Source organism: Oncorhynchus tshawytscha, linkage group LG29, assembly GCF_018296145.1.
Source record: "Oncorhynchus tshawytscha isolate Ot180627B linkage group LG29, Otsh_v2.0, whole genome shotgun sequence".
Classification (NCBI taxonomy): Eukaryota; Metazoa; Chordata; class Actinopteri; order Salmoniformes; family Salmonidae; genus Oncorhynchus; species Oncorhynchus tshawytscha.
The window spans coordinates 17,308,793-17,329,256 of record NC_056457.1 but is presented as its reverse complement, the minus strand read 5'-3'; the positions used below and the strand labels follow the sequence as shown (position 1 = coordinate 17,329,256).

The window sequence follows — 20,464 nt, the reverse complement described above, 5'->3', positions numbered from 1 at the left end:
ACATGGAATTGCCCAATAAAAAAATCTGTCAGCAGGCAATGCCATCCCAACTATATTATTGAAGAATCTGAGCGCTGTAAATTGCCTTGTGATATAAATATCAAATTAGCTAATGCAATCAGCCAGGTTGATTATGGATTACTACAATATTTGGTTGTTGTAACTGGGGCCCTGATTGAATTATGCATGTTGGGAAACGTAAACATACAGGGAACGTACGTTCAGCGTGGGGATGCAGTCATCATGGCGTTTAAAGTGCATTAACGGAGAATGACAAAGAGCGGAAGAGACAGCGAGGGACAGTGGGACTGCAACTGGGTGTGAGTGACAGAGAGAGTGGCCATGACGGTTGGGCGTGATGGACTGATAGACAGCATGACTAACAGCATGGGCGCTGGCAGGAAGTGGGTGGGTGGGAGAGAGTGTGTGTGTGGGGGGCTGTTTGTGTTTGTGTTTGTGTGAGTGTGTGTGTGTGTGTGTGTGTGTGTGTGTGTGTGTGTGTGGGGTGTTTGTGTGTGTGTGTGTGTGTGTGTGAGTGTGTGTGTGTGTGTGTGTGTGTGTGGGGGGGCTGTTTGTGTTTGTGTTTGTGTGAGTGTGTGTGTGAGTGTGTGTGTGTGTGTGTGTGTGTGTGGGGGGCTGTTTGTGTTTGTGTTTGTGTGAGTGTGTGTGTGTGTGTGTGTGTGTGTGTGTGTGTGTGTGTGTGTGTGTGTGTGTGTGTGTGTGGGGCTGTTTGTGTTTGTGTTTGTGTGAGTGTGTGTGTGAGTGTGTGTGTGTGGGGGCTGTTTGTGTTTGTGTTTGTGTGTGTGTGTGTGTGTGTGTGTGTGTGTGTGTGTGTGTGTGTGTGTGTGTGTGTGTGTGTGTGTGTGTGTGTGTGTGTGTGTGTGTGTGTGTGAGTGAGCGTGTGTTTGTTTGCACATGTATGTTTGTTTGTGTGTGCACATCAGCTTGTGTGTCTGTGCCTGTTTGGTCATGTACTGTAGGCTATGCATTTATCTGTCGGTGTGGGGGAGGTTTAAAGAGGCTACTGATGAGGTGATAAGCAGGGGTCAATGTTTGCGTCAGAGTGTACTCTACCCACCTTGGCAGCTGGTGCACTCACAGCTGTGTATGACAGGCAGGACGACGGGCTCACTCTCCCCACTGTCACACAGGAGGCTAAGGAAGCGCACGGGGCTCTCAGGGTCCAACCGGTAGCTGCAGCAGTCACACAGCGACTGGAGGTAAGGCTCCTGAGAGAGGGAAGGAGGGAAAAAGGAGGAAAAAGAGAGGGACAGAGAGGTAGCGAAAGGAGGGGTGCGCACGCGTGAGAGAGGTGAGAGTTCGAGTCTGAAACTGACACCAATCACCAGCTATTTTTGCTACCATGGTAACGGAAGGTAGTGAAACATTTAGCTGAGATCATGTTTGTTTTTACTTACTCACATTTTCACAGTGATGCCATTACATTATTTTTCTACCACAGGAGTTTAAGAGTAAAACAAAAAATCACTGCGATGAATGGTCTAGGATCTCTTGTTCTGGATGAAGTGCCAATACCTCTACATTCAACTGGTGAAAAAAGCACACAAATGGGGACTATTGCAACATCACAGAAAATTCCCATAGAAATGTATTGTAGAATAGACATGGTTCTTCTCTATCTTACAGGATAGGGAATCAGGTCCACTCTACATATTACATTTCTGTCTGCAACACTGCATCCCAGCCCAGTGCATAAGAGTGGGTGAAAGCCGGCACATCAGCAAACCTCCAAAATGACGTCAATTTTGGACAAACAGCGCCCTCTACAGTAGCTGACTTCCACGTTGTCAAGACGACAGTCTCCCTTAGTGATGTTCCTGACCTCCGTATAACGGCGACACTCCGCTACGGGCTCCCCTGGTAAGATGAGAGGAGGAAATAGGACAGAGCAGGGAGATAAAGGGAGAAAGGGAGATTAAGAGGAGCGGTGGAGGAAGAGGATAATGATGGGGGCAGCATGGGGAGTTGAGAAAATAAAAGAGGGTTTGTTTTGAATTAATGAATGAGAGAGCTAGCTCTAGAGAGAGAGAGAGAGAGAGAGAGAGAGAGAGAGAGAGAGAGAGAGAGAGAGCTCCAAAGGCACATTGACTTTCAATGCCCCCTCACCAACTGTGCCATTATACAACATTGAAAGAGATAAATGCTGTCTTATTGTACATGCCTTTGTGGACAATTTAGGACCTAAAGCACTATGTTTCACACTAAATATTTGTATAAATACAGGAAGAGAAGGACTAAGCATTGTTTATGTTGAACTCTTACCAGGGAACTCCTTCCTGCAAACTGGGCAGCAGCTGCCTGGTTCCTCCACTTTCACTTCCCCCTGATATAAGAGGATAGGAGAGGAGGAGAGGAGAGGGGAGAATGGATGGGAGGAAAGGAGAGGACGAAAGGGGATGGGAGGAGAGGAGAGGGCCAAGGGGAGACAAGAGGGTAGGAAAAGGAGAAAAGACTAGTCACTATCTTAGCTTACTAATTGAGTCCCCATCATGTCTCGCTCTGAAAATAGAATAAAGCTGTTCCAGGAATAAATCATCATCTTCCAGGAGGGGCCTGCTGACAGGAGCAAGTGCATCACCACGCCCCCCACAATGCACTGCTCCAGGCCTGCCCCGGCCCCAGGGAGGCTGAACTTGAGCTCAGCCACTTAAAGGGGAGGTAAGTGGGAGCCTTGGTTATTTAAAGTGGAGGTAAGTGTGATCCCCAGTTATTTAAAGGAAAACTCCACCCAAAATCGTGTGGTACTTGTTTCATTAGTCCATTGATATAGTCCCAATATGTTTTACATGTCAGTGAGTATCGAAGATATATAACTTTCAAAATACAGGAATAAGGCTGGTAAGATGCATTTTGCATCATATGATGCTGCGTTTTGCAGTTATATACAGTATCTTGAAAACTTGATCGCTGACATGAAAAACATTTAGGGACTACAGTATATCAACAATGGACAAATGAAACCAATACCAAAAGATAGCTTTGGGTGGATTTTTCTTGTGAAGGGTAGATGCAGGTCTGATAGATGCACCCATTTTGTTTCATTTTCCTTGCCCAAGCTCACATCACAACTTTGCCGGTGTCGTAAAGGGGCAAACTGACAATATCACTATTATTGCCCTTTGTGCTTTTGTGAATTGTTTGTTCGTATTGTTTCATCTTTTATTGTTTGAATTTGTTGTTCATAGATGTTATGTGCCTTGTCTGCCACCAGGTGGCATGTTATGTTTTGTCTTGCACAAAAAAATAAGAAAAACTCCAACAAAAATATTGAAACAAAGGGGAGGTAAGTGTTATTTTTGTAGCTACTTAAAAAAGGGAGGGGGCAAAATGGAGGGTGAAACCAGTTATTTCAAGGAGAGGTATCTATTGATAGCCAACTAGCGATAGCCTCTTAGTCTGGAGCTGAGGGTGAACCCAGTTATTTAAAGGGCATGAGAACAGTCAACTGAGAAAGGGAAAAATATTGACTACTTTGTTTAAGTACTTTCATATCGATTTAGCTCTGGGCTGTAACTCACACAACCCCCCCAAACCTTCTGGCGTTTTCTGTGAATTTCTCCAGCTGTAAGAATAACTGAGATGTCCGTGAAAGTGCAAGTCTGTGAAAGTTTCTTATCTCTCACCTCTTCACACTGCAGCAGTGGGCATCCTGATTGGCACCCCTTCTGCCCGTTCACACAGCGGCACACCAAGCAGCCCTCCTCCCATTCAGAGCTAGCCTGTGAGACACACACACACACGCATAAAAGCATGCATGCATGCACGCACACGCATGCACAAGCACACACACACACAGACAATAAATATACTGCATTTGCAGTGGCTATTACAGTGCTATTGCCACTAATGATTGAGGTGGCTGATTATAACCCAGGTCTACTGTACTGTAGCAGAGAAACCTGAGGTCTATAATGCATCCCAAATGGCGCCCTATTCTCTATATAGTGCACTACTTTATACCAGAGCCATATGAGGACTACACGACATAGGGAATATAGGGTGCCATTTGAAACACACTCCAAGAGAGTTTATGGGACTATAAGGACAAGAGAAGACACTTCTAGAGCCCTACAAGATCTTCATGGACATTATTCACGACAACTAAAGAGGAAGAGGAGAAACCGACCCCCTGTCATCACATGATTAATCCTTCCTATAATATATTCTCATTAAATATTCCTATTATGCGTCTTTAAAGAGGTGGTTAATTTCTGTAGCACTATAATAGCTTTCAACAGTTCCCTGCGTTATTGATAGTGGGCCATTGTACTTTAATGTGGCCCAGGGGACATGTCCGTCATCGTTACTCATCCCTCCACACACACACACACACACACGCACACACACACACACACACACACACACACACACACACACACACACACACACACACACACACACACACACACACACACACAAAACAAAACAGACTCACACAATCCATCATCGTTTACTTAGCCCTCCTTTATGTATGAACACAAAGGCATTGAAAGGAGTGCAGGTAAACAGACATGGAATGGAAGGATGCGAGTGAGAGTCCAATGGAGGAAAGACAATGAGGTACAAACTGCAGTGCAGGAGGAATAGGAGTTTATGTTGGGCCCTTTAGTTGTGTGTGTCTGGTGTGTGTGTGTGTGTGTGTCTGGTGTGTGTGTGTGTGTGTGTGTGTGTGTGTGTGTGTGTGTGTGTGTCTGTGTGTGTGTGTGTTTTCTGGTGTGTGTCTGGTGTGTGTGAGTGTGTGTGTGTCTGGTGTCTGTTTATGTGCATAGGTGCATATAATTGTACTCTTTGATGTAACTTTGTGGGTGTGTGTAAGTGTACATAAACATACTAGTTTGTTTGTTTGTCTGTGTGTGTACCTTTCTCAGCACCCCCTGGTCCTCACACGGGCAGAGTGCTGGGATCACACACAGGCCCTCTGCGTTTCGGTAGAGCCCCTCCTTACACATACACCCCTCGGTAGCGCTGCAGTTGAGTGGGGAGGTCAGGTAGATCTCTACACAGCTCCTCTCACACACAGACAGAGCCTCCGATACACTCTTCCTCCATCTCTCTCCATCAGGACAGGCTACAGGGGGAGGGGCAGGGGTAAGTAGTGAGAGTTGTAGGAAAAACAAGAAATAGGAGAGGGGGAGACAGTGACATTGTTTAATTATAGCTCCTACTCACCTGATTCAACAAATCAACTTAACATCAAGTGGTGTTTGTGCTGCATTAGAACAAATACATGTAACTGCCAAAATAAAGAAAACACTTCAGTAAATGAGGGATACAGCGTATATTGAAAGCAGGGGCTTTCACACGGGTGTGGTTCCTGAGTTAATAAATTAACATCCCATCATGCTTAGGGTCATGTCTAAAAATGCTTCGTTGCCAGTTATTCTGGCTACCATGGCTAGAAGAATCTCAGTGACTTTGAAAGAGGTGTCTGAAAGGAGAATAGGGGGTTTAAAGTGTGTGTCTCAGTCACCAGATCTCAACCCAATTGAACACTTATAGGAGAGTTCCAGACACTTGCTGAATCTATGCCAAGGCTCATTGAAGCTGTTCTGGCGGCCCATGGTGGCCCAACCCCCTATTAAGACACTTTATGTTGGGGTTTCCTTTATTTTGGCAGTTACCTTTATGCGCAACGAATAGGGGTCCCAGAGGACTGGGTTGGAAAACACTGCCCTAGAATGAAATGCAGCCCCAGTCTCTCACGTAGGGCCTACATACTAGACCTCAGACACTCACCACAATCAGGGGCCCTGCATAGTGCCGTACGCTGGGCCGGGCCCTCACACTCTGCCCCCTCGTATTGCTGAGGCTGGAAGACGGTCCGCCTGGAGTTCCGCTGGCCAGAACCACAGCTCACTGAGCACTGACTCCACTCTGACCAACTACCCCACTCACAGTCCACTGGAGACATGCATGGAGGAAGAGAAGCATGTGAAGGAGTGATGGAGGCAGAGAGAGGCATAGAGGAAGAGAAAGTGTGCGAGAAAGAAAGCAAGAGGAGGGAAAGATATGTTTGGTCTGACACATACTGTCCATTATAAAAGAGGTTCATTTCACAGAGGGATTCGGGCACTGAAATCCTTTGGTGATAGTCGGTAGTTGATAGTCTAGTAGGGGACATATCATTTAATTTGATAGTTTTGCTACAGTGGGAAACTACAGAGTTATCATATGCCACATGCTGGCACTTGCTGGCAGAGCAGATTTCTAGTTTCCTGCACGCACTGGCTTCTGTATCAGGTCAACACTGTACACAGCTACTTAAACATGGTTGAAGAGCTACACTCACCATTGCATGGGTCCTCAGTACAATTGACTACTCCTCCTTGACAAACACTTAGGAAGAGAGGAAGAAAGGGATAGATAAATACCTGACACATTAGGATCCAAAGATGAGAAACTCAAAGAGGCAGTTAATCAAACAATCATGCCTCTCAGTCCCTCAGTCTTTTAGCTGTGTATCAAAACCCTGGGCTGAAAGATGAAATTACTTAACTCATGTCTGAATCTGACAGTCTCTCCATTACATAGTCTCATGTGACAGACATAAATACGGTACATAAATGTAGCTGGCCAGCACGTACGCAAGATCTGGTTTTGGGTGCCGAGACAATCAGTTACATTCCAAAGATGTGTAATACTGTACAGTATTTCAGGTCTGGGTACTTTACAGTTGAAGTTGGAAGTTTACATACACTAAGGTTGGAGTCATTTAAACTCGTTTTTCAACCACTACACAAATGTCTTGTCAACAAACTATAGTTTTGACAAGTCGGTTAGGACATCTACTTTGTGCATGACAAGTAATTTTTCCAACAATTGTTTACAGACAGATTATTTCACTGCATCACAATTCCAGTGGGTCAGAAGTTTACATACACTAATTTGACTGTGCCCTTAAACAGCTTGGAAAATTCCAGAAAATTATGTAATGGCTTTAGAAGCTTCTGGTAGGCTAATTGACAACATTTGAGTCAAATGGAGGTGTACATGTGGATGTATTTCAAGGCCTTCAAACTCTGTGCCTCCTTGCTTGACATCATGGGAAAATGAAAAGATATCCGCCAAAACTTCTGAAAAGTCTGGTTCATCCTTGGGAGCCATTTCCAAACCTCTGAAGGTACCACGTTCATCTGTACAAACAATAGTACGCAGGTATAAACACCATCGGACCATTCAGCAGCCATCATACCGCTCAAGAAGGAGACGCGTTCTTTCTCCTAGAGATGAACATACTGCGAAAAGTGCAAATCAATCCCAGAACAACAGCAAAGGACCTTGTGAAGATGCTGGAGGAAACGGGTACAAAGGTATCGATATCCACAGTAAAACGAGTCCTATATTGACATAACCTGAAAGGCCGCTCAGCAAGGAAGAAGCCACTGCTCCAAAACTGCCATAAAAAAGCCAGACTACGGTTTGCAACTGCACATGGGGACAAAGATCATACTTTTTGGAGAAATGTCCTCTGGTCTGATGAAACAAAAATACAACTGTTTGGCCATAATGACCATCGTTATGTTCAAAGCAAAAAGGGGGATGCTTGCAAGCCGAAGAACACCATCCCAACCGTGAAGCATCTCAATACATCAGTCAGGATGTTGAAGCTTGGTTGCAAATGGGTCTATCAAATGGACAATGACCCCAAGCATACTTCCAAAGTTGTGGCAAAATGGCTTAAAGACAACAAAGGCAAGGTACTGGAGTGGCCATCACAAAGCTTTGACCTCAATTCCATAGAAAATACTGAACAGCTTGTGTGTGCAAGGAGGCCTACAAACCTGACTCAGTTCCACCAGCTTTGTCAGGAGGAATGGGACAAAATCCACCCAACTTATTGTGGGAAGCTTGTGGAAGGATACCCAAAATGTTTGCTCCAAGTTTAACAAATTAAAGGCAATGCTACCAAATACTAATTGAGTGTATGTACACTTCTGACCCACTGGGAATGTGATGAAAGAAACAAAAGCTGAAATAAATCAATCTCTCTACTACTATTCTGACATTTCACATTCTTAAAATAAAGTGGTGATCCTAACTGACCTAAAACAGGGAATTTTTACTAGGATGAAATGTCAGGAATTGTGAAAAATGGAGTTTAAATGTAATTGGCTAAGGTATGTGTAAACTTCCGACTTCAACTGTATATCTGTCAATCAACCGCTATGACTTCTTAACACATGTAATAGGCTAGCTACATATCCCCAATCAAATCTACCAATCATGGAATTGGATCGCATATCTTTACAACCGTTTTGAAGATATACTACAAGCTTTAGTAAGTAACTGTAATAATGAGTAATAATAATGAGGTGTTGACTACCATGTGTTGCACTGGTGTTGTAAGACCGTCCCAGAGGCCACCTCTCCTTCGGGGTCATCCAGGGTCATGTTCAGGGTTCCCGGGAGGGAGTGCGGAGAACAGGGACACGCATCATGAGGGACACATGATCCGTTGTACAGCACCTGCTCAAGGAAGACGATCAGGTGACACATAGATGAAGCGTGGTGTTTAGATTAGTGTCCTTTACAGTCATCTCTTGACCTGGTAACTACATAACATCTTTTCTCATTGTATTGAAATGTGCCTTACTCAGCAATAAGCAGACTGTCACTGTCTGACCATGCCTGAGTGTACTAACCATGCCTGAGTGTACTGACCATGCCTGAGTGTACTGACCATGCCTGAGTGTACTGACCATGCCTGAGTGTACTGACCATGCCTGAGTGTACTGACCATGCCTGAGTGTACTGACCATGCCTGAGTGTACTGACCATGCCTGAGCGTACTGACCATGCCTGAGTGTACTGACCATACCTGAGTGTACTGACCATGCCTGAGCGTACTGACCATGCCTGAGTGTACTGACCATGCCTGAGCGTACTGACCATGCCTGAGTGTACTGACCATGCCTGTTGGTACTAACCATGCCTGAGTGTACTGACCATGCCTGAGTGTACTGACCATGCCTGAGTGTACTGACCATGCCTGAACGTGCTGACCATGCCTGTTGGTACTGACCATGCCTGTTGGTACTGACCATGCCTGAGTGTACTGACCATACCTGAGTGTACTGACCATGCCTGAGCGTACTGACCATGCCTGAGTGTACTGACCATGCCTGAACGTACTGACCATGCCTGAACGTACTGACCATGCCTGAGTGTACTGACCATGCCTGTGTGTACTGACCATACCTGAGTGTACTGACCATGCCTGTTGGTACTGACCATGCCTGAGTGTACTGACCATGCCTGTTGGTACTGACCATGCCTGTTGTTATTGACCATGCCTGAGTGTACTGACCATACCTGAGTGTACTGACCATGCCTGTTGGTACTGACCATGCCTGTTGGTACTGACCATGCCTGTTGGTACTGACCATGCCTGAGTGTACTGACCATACCTGAGTGTACTGACCATGCCTGTTGGTACTGACCATGCCTGTTGGTACTGACCATGCTTGTTGGTACTGACCATGCCTGAGTGTACTGACCATGCCTGGGGGACAGGTGCATCCAGGGATACAGGGTCCAGATACACACTGGTTCTCTGGCCAGAGGTCCTCACAGCTGTAGGGGCAGGAGCCAGCACACTGGCTGAACACCTGGCTGGGTGGACACTCTGCACAGGGACACATGTTTCATGTCAATACACAGGACCAGTACGCTTCAGTTCAGTGCTTCAATATGTTAATAGTAAGTTATTAAGTGTACCAGGTAAGTATGATGATATATGTCTCTACTTTCCACCTGTATAGTTCAAAAATAAAAGCATGCTCAACTTCAAGTTTTTGTGTTACCTGGTGTCATCTGTTTTACCTGGTGTTGTGTGTGTTACCTGGTGTCGTGTGTGTTACCTGGTGTCGTGTGTGTTACCTAGTGCCGTGTGTTTTACCTGGTGTCATGTGTGTTACCTGGTTCCGTGAGTGTTACCTGGTGTCGTGTGTTACCTGGTGTTGTGTGTGTTACCTGGTGTTGTGTGTGTTACCTGGTAGACAGCTGTTGGTTTGACAGGCAGTATGTTGTTCTAAGGGAGTAGGACACTCATGTCCCCCGGGCTGGGGCTCCTGTAAGACGGTCTTGATACGCACTGACACCCCTCCACCACACGAGGCGCTGCACTCACTCCAAGACGACCACTCACTCAACAAACACCCAGCTGGAAAGGAGAGAGAGAGAGAGAGAGAGAGAGAGAGAGAGAGAGAGAGAGAGAGAGAGAGAGAGAGAGAGAGAGAGAGAGAGAGAGAGAGAGAGTGTGAGAGAGAGAGAGAGAGAGAGAGAGAGAGAGAGAGAGAATGGTAATTTATTCAACTAACAAACAGATCAACTCCAACTTGTTTAAATGTTGACCATCTTCAGGTCATCTGTGTGGGACCAGCCATATTATTTGGTATCATGTGTTGTATGTCACTGACCTGGACAAGGGGGCAGCACACATGTTTCAGTGTGGACCGTCTCAGTACAGGGTGGCCCTCCTTCTGTGTCATTGCAGGGACGTATCCTCATCCTCTGTCCCGTCCCACAGGACTCTGAGCAGGCGCTCCACTGTCCCCAGGGGCCGTAGACGGGACACAGCAGGTCAGTGCACACCAGGGTGCCATTCTCACACACACTGGAGCACACAGGGACAGAATAGAGATGGATAGATTGTTAATTAACCTCTAAAAGTCTAAGCCTTTTGGCGGGGGTTCTACTAAGCTAGCATATGGAACTGTTTTAAAATGTTCACACCATGGATCTTATAGCTATTTAATTTAGAAGTGTCTATAAAGGAGATATTTGAAAGCACAGGAAATATTATAGTCTTTTGGACACAGATGTAACCCCTTTTGTTTTGTTGGCACAAAACTACCTCCATACCTCCATATATTTTTTGAACTGGTACCAGGTTACCTTCAGACGAGTTCCGTGACCCTTGTGGGGGTCGTAGAGCAAAACAGAGAACAGCTGTGTTTTTGTGAGAGTCTCGTCTTTCCACAGAGTGGTCATATTAGGCCAAACCGTTCGGACGCTAGAGACGTTTTTGTGAGAAGAACGATTTTCAGGATGTCTCATGGTCTGACAAACACGATGTAGCTTGGCCACTTTCCACCACAGATGCGGAAGGCTAACACAGGCGGATGCGGTGGATTGAGATGCAGCCCATGTAAAACAAACTAGATATCTCTAGCTTAAACTGACAGATTTTGATAGGGATATTTTTGCATGATGTTACTTAGATTGATGCACCTGTGCGTCAATAGACTATTAAGGTAGACTAAAACAATAGGAGATGTCTCTGTGAGGAGATGCCTCCACAAAATAGGCCATACCAGATGCAACAGGTCACTTTACCTAAAGTTCTTCATCGGTCATGTCAGATTATCATATTCTGATTATGACTGTGGTGAAATCTGGCACTAAACCGTACTCATATAGTAATTCGTATGCAATAACTTGTATGTGAAAGTAATGATAGATGGCCAAATTCAAACTTGAGATCCACATGTGTAACTCACACATACAACTTCCATTGATGTCAGTGGGAGATATGTACAAAAGAAGTTACACATAAATTAAGATTTGGCCTATAATAATGATATTTCTATTGTTGATCATTTTGAGGCTGTGTGGATATGAGGCTACTACAGGTTCCTAACCAGGTTCCTAACCAGGTTCCTAACCAGTTTCCTAACCAGGTTCTTAACCAGGTGTTGCAGTCCAGATCCTCCAGGTTCCTAACCAGGTTTCTCACCAGGTGTTGCAGTCCAGTGTGACTTTCTCAGCAGGGCTGATCTCCAGGGTGCCGTTGCCCATGGGAACCCCACAGCGACACTCCGTCACCTCAACACAGTCCCCGCCCTGCAGCAGCCAGCCCTCTGGGCACCGACACCCTAGGAGAGAGAGAGAACAACCGGGAAGATAAAAATGGAGAAAGAAAGAGGTTCAGATGGATATCCTCTTCTTGTTAGGGTAGCACACTGAAAGTCACAAAGTATGCCAGTATGTCACACTGATATAAGGGACACAGTGACATGAGGTCATAGGTCCATTACCTGGGTGACAGACTCCCTGCAGACACTGCACATGCTCCCAGAGGTCAGTGCAGCTCCGGGGACACTGATTGGCACAAGACGCCTGGTAGACCCGCCCCCTGTCCTCACAGCGCTCGCCTAGATCACACAAGAAAGGAGTCAATCAATACTGTCTCCTTGGAGACCACATTGTAAGACGTTTTAGGCACATACAGTATAGGAACATTGTTAACCAGTTAAAATGTCCAGTAAAGGATTAAAGTGTACCTGGACAGAGGCCAGTGTTGCAGCTCTTGGTCTGGGTCTGCTGTTTTTGACACTGGGGTCCTGGAGGGGAGGCCTGGGGCTGTCTGTGGCGCTGTCTGACCCCACCGCTGCACGGCTCCTGACACACACTCCACACACTCCACACACTCCACTGGCACAGGTCTGGGCAGGAAATGACATCAGCACGAGCATCGTAATCATCGTCATCATCATCATCATACTGCAGAGTGTCAAGAGTCATGCCAGTTGTTTAGTACTGACTGAGTGTAGTGTATTCTTAGTGTACAGTACCACCCACCTTTGCATGCATTGGGGTCTGGGCAGAGCCTCTCCTCCTCCAGCTCCCCGGTACACTGTGCCCCCTCTTCCTCCCCTGAGACTGGCTGGCCTGAGTCCAGGTCCAGACATGCTCGGTAGCGCCGCTGGACAGACACCAGGGCTGCAGCGCCACCCTGTGGAGAGGAGGTGGACTGCAGGGAGGACGCGGGCACACACGGAGAGCAGGGGGTCCACTCTGACCACTCACTGAGAATGACTGAAGGAGGGAGGGAGGGTAGGAAAGAGAGGGGTGGGCGGGGGGTTTAGAGGGGTACATAAATAGAGAGGGTGGGAGGGGAAGAGTAAGGTAGGGAGATGTAGGAGAGGGATGAAGCTTAGTGTTGGTCTAAAGTCAACTTATGTCAAACTCAAACTGTTCTAAGATCCATAAAAAGTACTCTCTCTAAACCCAGGAAATTAATGTACTTACAGCAGGGTTTCCCCAACTGGCGGCTCACGGCCTGAATTTGGCCAGTAAGTGGTTTTAACTTCATTGGGATAGGGGGCAGCATTGGGAAGTTTGGATGAAAAGCGTGACCAGAGTAAATTGCCTGTTACTCAGGCCCAGAAGCTAGGATATACATCTAAGTTTCCAAAACTGTTCAAATAATGTCTGTGAGTATAATAGAACTCATATGGCAGGCAAAAACCTGAGAAGAATCCAACCAGGAAGTGGGAAATCTGAGGTTTGTAGTTTTTTTAAGTGATTGCCTATCCAATATCCTGTGTCTATGGGGTCAGATTGCACTTCCTAAGGCTTCCAGTAGATGTCAACAGTCTTTAGAAGTTGTTTCAGGCTTGTATTGTGAAAGGGGATCGAATAAGAGCTGTTTCAACAAGTGGTCAGACTGAAAGCCTTTAGTTTCGCGCGTGGCCGTGTGTGTGATGCTCATTCTCTTTCCTTTCTAATGACAACGGAATTGTCCGGTTGGAATATTATTGAAGATTTATGATAAAAACATCCTAAAGATTGATTATATACATTGTTTAAGATGTTTCTATGAACTTTAATGGAACTTTTTTCACTTTTCGTCTGGACTTTGTGCATTTGGATTACTGGACTAAACGTGCAAACAAAATGGAGGTATTTGCACATAAAGATGAACTTTATCGAACAAAACAAACATTTATTGTCTAACATGGAGACCTGGGAGTGCCATCAGATGAAGATCATCAAAGGTAAGTGATTAATTTTAACTCTATTTCTGACTTTTGTGACACCTCTCCTTCTTTGGAAAATGGCTGTATGGTTTTCTGTGACTAGGTGCTGACCTAACATAATCTCACGGGGTGCTTTCGCCGCAAAGCCTTTTTGAAATCGGACACTGTGGCTGGATTAACAAGAGGTTTATCTTTAAAATGGTGTATAAACTTGTATGTTTGAGGAATTTTAAGTATGAGATTTCTGTTGTTTGAATTTGGCACCCTGCAATTTCACTGGCTGTTGACGAGGTGGGACGCTCACGTCCCAAACGATCCCAGAGAAGTTAATTGGCCCCCCAGGTTTTCTGAGCTAAAAATGTAAATGATTTAAGTGATTTTAAATTTGAAAATTGGTTCCGAAGCATAATACAGAGACTGTATATAAATATAAGCAAGGTTCAAAACTGTTATGTTTTAGTCAAATGTTTTATCTGTTTGGGCTTCTTGTGGTCAATTTACAGTCTACAAATGATTTGTAATGATGTTACGGTCCCATGGCCATCCACCCAGGTAAAAAATGACCACGCGGCTAAATCTAGTTGATGATCCCTGGACAACAATGTGTCTTACCTTCACACTCTCGCATGTCACACTGCAACGTCCCATTATGACAGAGGCTGGGAGGGAATCAGACAATACAAAGAGAGTCATAATACATTTACCTCTAAAACCATCTCATTGTACTATGCAGACTATTTCATTATATATAGACTATATCTTATTATTCTGTGTATGGGTCTATCTACGGTGGCCCCAGGGGGAAAATGTAGCTTTAAAAATGCACATCTATTTTATGGTCTAGCTCAGTGTTCCTCTCTCTTGGTCTTTGCTTCCTTGTTATGATCTGTGTATATTCTGAAACTATGGGTACCATATTGGAACTTTGTATAGTTTCTCCTTCACTTGTTAAAAGAGTTAAGTCACTTACCAGGTGCTGCAGTCTATAGTGACCATGGTCCCCTGTGGCACAATCACAGAGACAGATCTCCCTGAGGCCTGATGTTGGAGGTGTACACAGCCACACTGCTCTAGGGCCACACAGGTCCCATTCTGCTGCAGCAAGCCCTGAGGGCAGTAGCAGCCAGGGGTACACTCCTGTATCCCCGCACATAGTGCCTTCTGCCCCTGCAGTGCACACTGCTTCTCACAGGGGGAGCCACACTCAGAGTACTGGAACGGTTTCACACAAGCGTCTGGAAGAGAGAAGATCTCATGTCACACACACACACACACACACACATACACACACACACACACACACACACACACACACACACACACACACACACACACACACACACACACACACACACACACACACACACACACACACACACACACACACACACACAGAGAGCATGTGTGTCCTCAGAGCATGCGCAGACCAGCTGGCTGGTGTGTTTACGGATATATTCAATCTCTCCCTATCCCAGTCTGTTGTCCACACATGCTTCAAGATGGCCACCATTGTTCCTGTACCCAAAAAGGCAAAGATAACTGAACTAAATGACTATCGCCCCGTAGCACTCAATTCTGTCATCATGAAGTGCTTTGAGAGACTAGTCAATCATATCATATCATATCACCTCCACCTTACCTGACACCCTAGACCCACTTCAGTTTAAATACCGCCACAACAGGTCCACAGACGATGCAATCGCCATCACACTGCACACTGCCCTATCCCATCTGGACAAGAGGAATACCTATGTAAGAATGCTGTTCATTGACTACAGCTCAGCATTTAACACCATTGTACCCTCCAAGCTCATCATTAAGCTGGAGGCCTGGGTCAACAACCTCGCCGTGGGTGGAAACAACATATCCACTTCGCTGATCCTCAACACTGGGGCCCCACAAGGGTGCGTGCTCAACCCCCTCCTGTACTCCCTGTTCACCCATGACAGCGTGGAAGACGAGACAACAGTAGTGGGCTTGATTACCAACAACAATGAGACAGCCTACAGGGAGGAGGTGAGGGCACTCGGAGTGTGGTGTCAGGAAAACAACCTCTCACTCAATGTCAACAAAACAAAGGAGATGATTGTGGACTTCAGGAAAACAGCAGAGGGAGCACCCCCCTATCCACATCGAAGGTACAGTAGTGGAGAAGGTGGAAAGTTTTAAGTTCCCCGGCATACACATCACAGACAAACTGAAATGATCCACCCACACAAACAGTGTGGTGGAGAAAGCGCAACAGCGCCTCTTAAACTTATGGAGGCTGAAGATATTTGGCTTGTCACCAAAAACCCTGACAAACTTTTACAGATGCACAATCGAGAGCATCCTGTCGGGATGTATCACCGCCTGGTACGGTAATTGCACCGTCTTCAACTGCAAAGCTCTCCAGAGGGTGGAGAGCATAACGCATTACCGGAGGCAAACTACCTTCCCTCCAAGACACCTACAGCATCCGATGTCACAGGAAGGCCAAAAAGATAATCAAGGACAACAACCACCCGAGCCACTGCCTGTTCACCCCGCCACCATCCAGAAGGCAAGGTCGAGAGACTGAAAAACAGCTTCTATCTCAAGGCCATCAGACTGCTAAACAGTAATCACTAACTCAGAGAGGCTGCTGCCCACATATAGACTCTACGTTAATAAATTAATCACTAGACACTTTAAACAATGCCACTTTAATAATGTTAACAATCTCATATGTATATACTGTGCCTCATACCATCTATTGCACCTTGCCTATGCCACTAAGATTTGTGTGTATAAGGTAGTTGTTGGGGAATTGTTAGATTACTTGTTAGATATTACTGCATTGTCGGAACTAGAAGCACAAGAATTTCACTAAACTCGCATTAGCATCTGCTAACCATGTGTATGTGACCAATAACATTTGATTTGACAGAGAAAACCCACTGAAAGCATTATTACGTGGCCTCACCATGACAGTGGTCGAGTGTGCAGGTTCTGCTCTGGGTGTCCAGACTGGAACAGTGCTGTCCCTTGGTGGCTGGTGAGAGCGGTGCGCGGTGACGCTGCTGCCTCTGGGACACACAGTGGCAGGCGGACCACTCGGTCCACTCTGACATGGGACATTCTGGACAAACACACAGGGAAGAAGTCAAAGATGGAGAAAAGTATAGCCTTACTGGAAACTGTATTGTTTAGCCAAGAGAGGCTGCGATTGGCTCTTTGGGTTTGTGTCCTAATTGTTTACTATGTGGCAGAGCCTGGATAGCAGTCTTTCCTGGTCAGATTAAGTAAATCAAGTTTTTGGTTTAATTCTAATAATAATAATAACTACCAACAGACTTCAGATATGGTCTGAAAAGACAGAACAGAGTATAGAGCAGTATCCAGTCCATTCTATTATGTTATTATAGAATGTGCTTGGTGTCTAAGAGTATACATGAATACAGCCGGAGATATTATTGAGGTCATGCTACCTGGACAGGGTCTCTTGTAGCACAGCTGAGTCTCCTCTCTGTTCCTCTCTGCCTCTACCTCAGGGGGGCAGGCGCCCTCCCCCTCTCCTTCACACACACACACCCTGCGTCGCCACACCACTCCCGCGCCACAGCTGCGGGAGCAGCGGGACCATGGTGACCAAGGGCAAAGGTCATCTGGAAACAGGAGACGTGTGGTTCATAACAACAGTCGCAAACAAGAAGAGGGATAGAGGGATGAAAGAGGAACAGGTGTGTCCCTGTAGACCTGTAAGATTACAGCTTCTACACGTGTCGAGTGCAAACCACTCGCACTGGTTCAGAGCCGAACCAGATGGAATAGGTCAGTTTTTGAGTGTTATTTATTATGAATGAATCTGAATGGTGTCATCAACATGGTCCAATTCTGTCAGATCTACATTAAAGACCTAAAGAAAAGTGTTAGGGTTGGGTTTGTAATTGATCGACAGTAGTCTGTGTTACCGAGGCAGGGAGGTGTGTGACAGCCTTGGGCGTCTCTCTCCGGTCCTCTGCAGTCTGTCCCGTTGTTACGGGGAGGAGGGTTGATACAGGCCCGGCTCCGAATTTGAGTGCCCCGCCCACACGTCACAGGACAGTCCGACCACACCGACCAGGGCGTCCAACCACCATCCACTGTCAACCAGAAGAGGAGTGATTGGCAGGATACACAGCCAATCACAATACTTGGAATGCATTGTTTTTATCATAAGTAAGAGGCATTCTCTCTGCAGTGATATGGTTGTATGTGTATTTTTGATTGATCAAATTAGATTTCGCAATCCATCAAAGAAGGACAAATTGACGCAAATTCATGACACCAACTTCATCAAATGTGCAGGTAGGTATAAGAACATATTGAACACACCTCGACAGTCAATATCTTGGCAATAGTCTCCCTCTGGGGTGCATGTGCTGAGAGAGAAAAAACACGGAAAATGTTCCAATTCAAAGTCAGTACAAAAATCTACTGTACCACTAATGCCCCTATAACACTATATCACTGAGCTATTTCATCATCTATATGTTAGTTCAACGACCTCACCATTGTTTACATTCTCCCTGCAACCACGTGTCTCCCACGGTCAGCTCCTGGTTGTCATGGACACAGAGGGGTGGGCAGGGCCCGGGGTCACATGACTTGTGCTGCACCTCCTCAAACTGACAAACCGCTCCTTCACGCTCTGGTATTAGAGATCTCATAGGACACACACACACACACACAATATCAATATCTGACATCCTGTGTATGTGTGTGTGTATGTGTGTGTTTGTGTGTGTCTCTTTTCTTCTTTTCTCACCTGAAGCGGGTTCTCTGGCCCCGCCCACAGGAAGTGCTGCAGGGCGCCCAATTAGACCAGGAGCTCCATGTGCAGCTGGCCTCTCGGCAGCTCTGATTGGTGCAGGAAAGCAGTCCGTCTGCGCAGCTGCAATTGTTGCAGTCCACCTGGTGCCAGCTGCCTGCAGCCCAGCTCTGACCCAAAGAGTCCACACAGTCACACTGCCATACCTGCACACACACCCCGTCCTGCTGCAGCTGACCTGGAACAACACACATATTAGTATTAGTAGATTTATACATGCAATGGAAGACATCTGATCTGTGTACAGTACTTAATATAGCTCAGTATAATAGTTCATGTCAATTCATGAGACAGAAAGAATAGTTGACTGTGAAACTGTGACCGGTCACTCACCTTTTGGGCAGCGGCACCCAGGCTGGCACTCTGTGTTGCCCTGACACTGGATGCCCTGCTGGAGGTCTGAGCAGCGCTGAGGACACTCGTTGGCACAGGGCACAACCTCCTGACCCACTGGGCAACCCTTCTCATCTGGGACACATGTATGATAGTACAGCATGGTTAAGTATGGTTCAAAACACTTCTCCATCCATCTTTTTTTCTATCCAAGGGACATATTTTTTTAGTCAGTGACTGAGGTGAGAGAGAGATACAAAGAGAGAGAGAGAGCAGAGAGAGAGAGATGGAGAGAGAGCAGAGAGAGCAGAGAGAGAGAGATAGAGAGAGCAGATAGAGCGTCGAGAGAGATGGAGAGAGTAGAGCAGAGAGAGAGAGAGCAGAGACAGAGAGAGAGAGATAGAGAGATAGAGTGAGCCGATGAGTAGAGAGAGAGAGAGAGAGAGATGGAGAGAGAGCAGATAGAGCAGAGAGAGAGAGAGAGAGAGAGAGGGAGAGGGAGAGAGAGCAGAGAAAGAAAGAGAAAGAGAGAGCAGATAGAGCAGAGAGATAGAGATAGAGATATCGGTCTTACCACAGGGTTTGGTGTTGCAGGGTTTCACCTGGTTCTTCTCTCCCTCACACTTGCGCCCGCCATTTTTGGGTGGGGGGCTGAAGCAAGAGCGGGTTCGGATGGAGCGCCCGCCCCCACAGCGCTTGTCACAGAGAGACCAGGGGCTCCAGCGAGACCAGCCTCCGTCCACTGACACACAAAGAGAGGGTCCTTTAACTATGCCTCCACACTGGGGAACAATATCAGCCCTACACCCCGTGCTTATCTATCAAATGTTTTCAGATATATCAGTGGCTATTAAGAAGTGATTCATTTCCACACATTCATATCAGATTAAATTAGTTTAGAATGGCATTTAGTGGACAGTACAAAATCCCAAACGCAAACAGCATGCAGAGTAGCTGTGTCTATTACAGTGTCAGTGCACCAACCTCGACAGGCCTTTATGTTACAGAAGCGATTCTCCAGGTTACCCGCCAGTATGTCTTCACACCAGGAACCGTTGACCCCGGGGGTCAGGAAGGTGCGTAACCTCTGCTGCTGACCCACGCCGCAGGAGCGCGAGCACGCCGCCCACTCGCCCCACTCCATCCACGTGCAGTTCCTCTGGGCGCAGTCGTCCCCTACACACACCCCACCGCCGTCTGGTAACAGATAGACATACATGATAGCGAGGACTGTGGTATTTCAAAATAAGGGACAGTACTGACATGAAGGAGATGAAGAAGGAGCACTGAGGCCTGCAGCATGGTTTACATTATACATCTATGCCACAGGAGGTTGGTGGCACCTTAATTGGGGAGAACGGGCTCATGGTAAAGACTGGAGTGCTATCAGTGGAATGGTATTAAATACGTGACATTCCATTCGCTCCCTTCCAGCCATTATTATGAGCTGTCCTCCCCGTCAGCAGCCTCCACTGACCCATGCTTAAAATGTTTGTCTTTTTTCACTTCCCTACTG

General features: G+C 46.3%; 1 protein-coding gene across 1 annotated transcript in view; it reads right to left on the bottom strand.

Moving 5' to 3' along the window:
- sspo (SCO-spondin) overlaps positions 1-20,464 on the bottom strand; it is a 70,646-nt gene that overhangs the window by 1,824 nt on the left and 48,358 nt on the right. Inside the window, 26 exon segments of the mRNA XM_042308449.1 lie at positions 1,079-1,229; positions 1,748-1,878; positions 2,284-2,344; positions 3,645-3,740; positions 4,881-5,089; positions 5,758-5,922; positions 6,311-6,357; positions 8,345-8,487; positions 9,519-9,646; positions 10,013-10,183; positions 10,440-10,636; positions 11,759-11,897; positions 12,060-12,176; positions 12,306-12,467; positions 12,604-12,840; positions 14,397-14,443; positions 14,755-15,019; positions 16,729-16,884; positions 17,234-17,410; positions 17,717-17,887; positions 18,120-18,166; positions 18,297-18,449; positions 18,553-18,793; positions 18,949-19,083; positions 19,523-19,690; positions 19,933-20,145. Coding sequence (XP_042164383.1) covers positions 1,079-1,229; positions 1,748-1,878; positions 2,284-2,344; positions 3,645-3,740; positions 4,881-5,089; positions 5,758-5,922; positions 6,311-6,357; positions 8,345-8,487; positions 9,519-9,646; positions 10,013-10,183; positions 10,440-10,636; positions 11,759-11,897; positions 12,060-12,176; positions 12,306-12,467; positions 12,604-12,840; positions 14,397-14,443; positions 14,755-15,019; positions 16,729-16,884; positions 17,234-17,410; positions 17,717-17,887; positions 18,120-18,166; positions 18,297-18,449; positions 18,553-18,793; positions 18,949-19,083; positions 19,523-19,690; positions 19,933-20,145 — 3,927 coding nt within the window.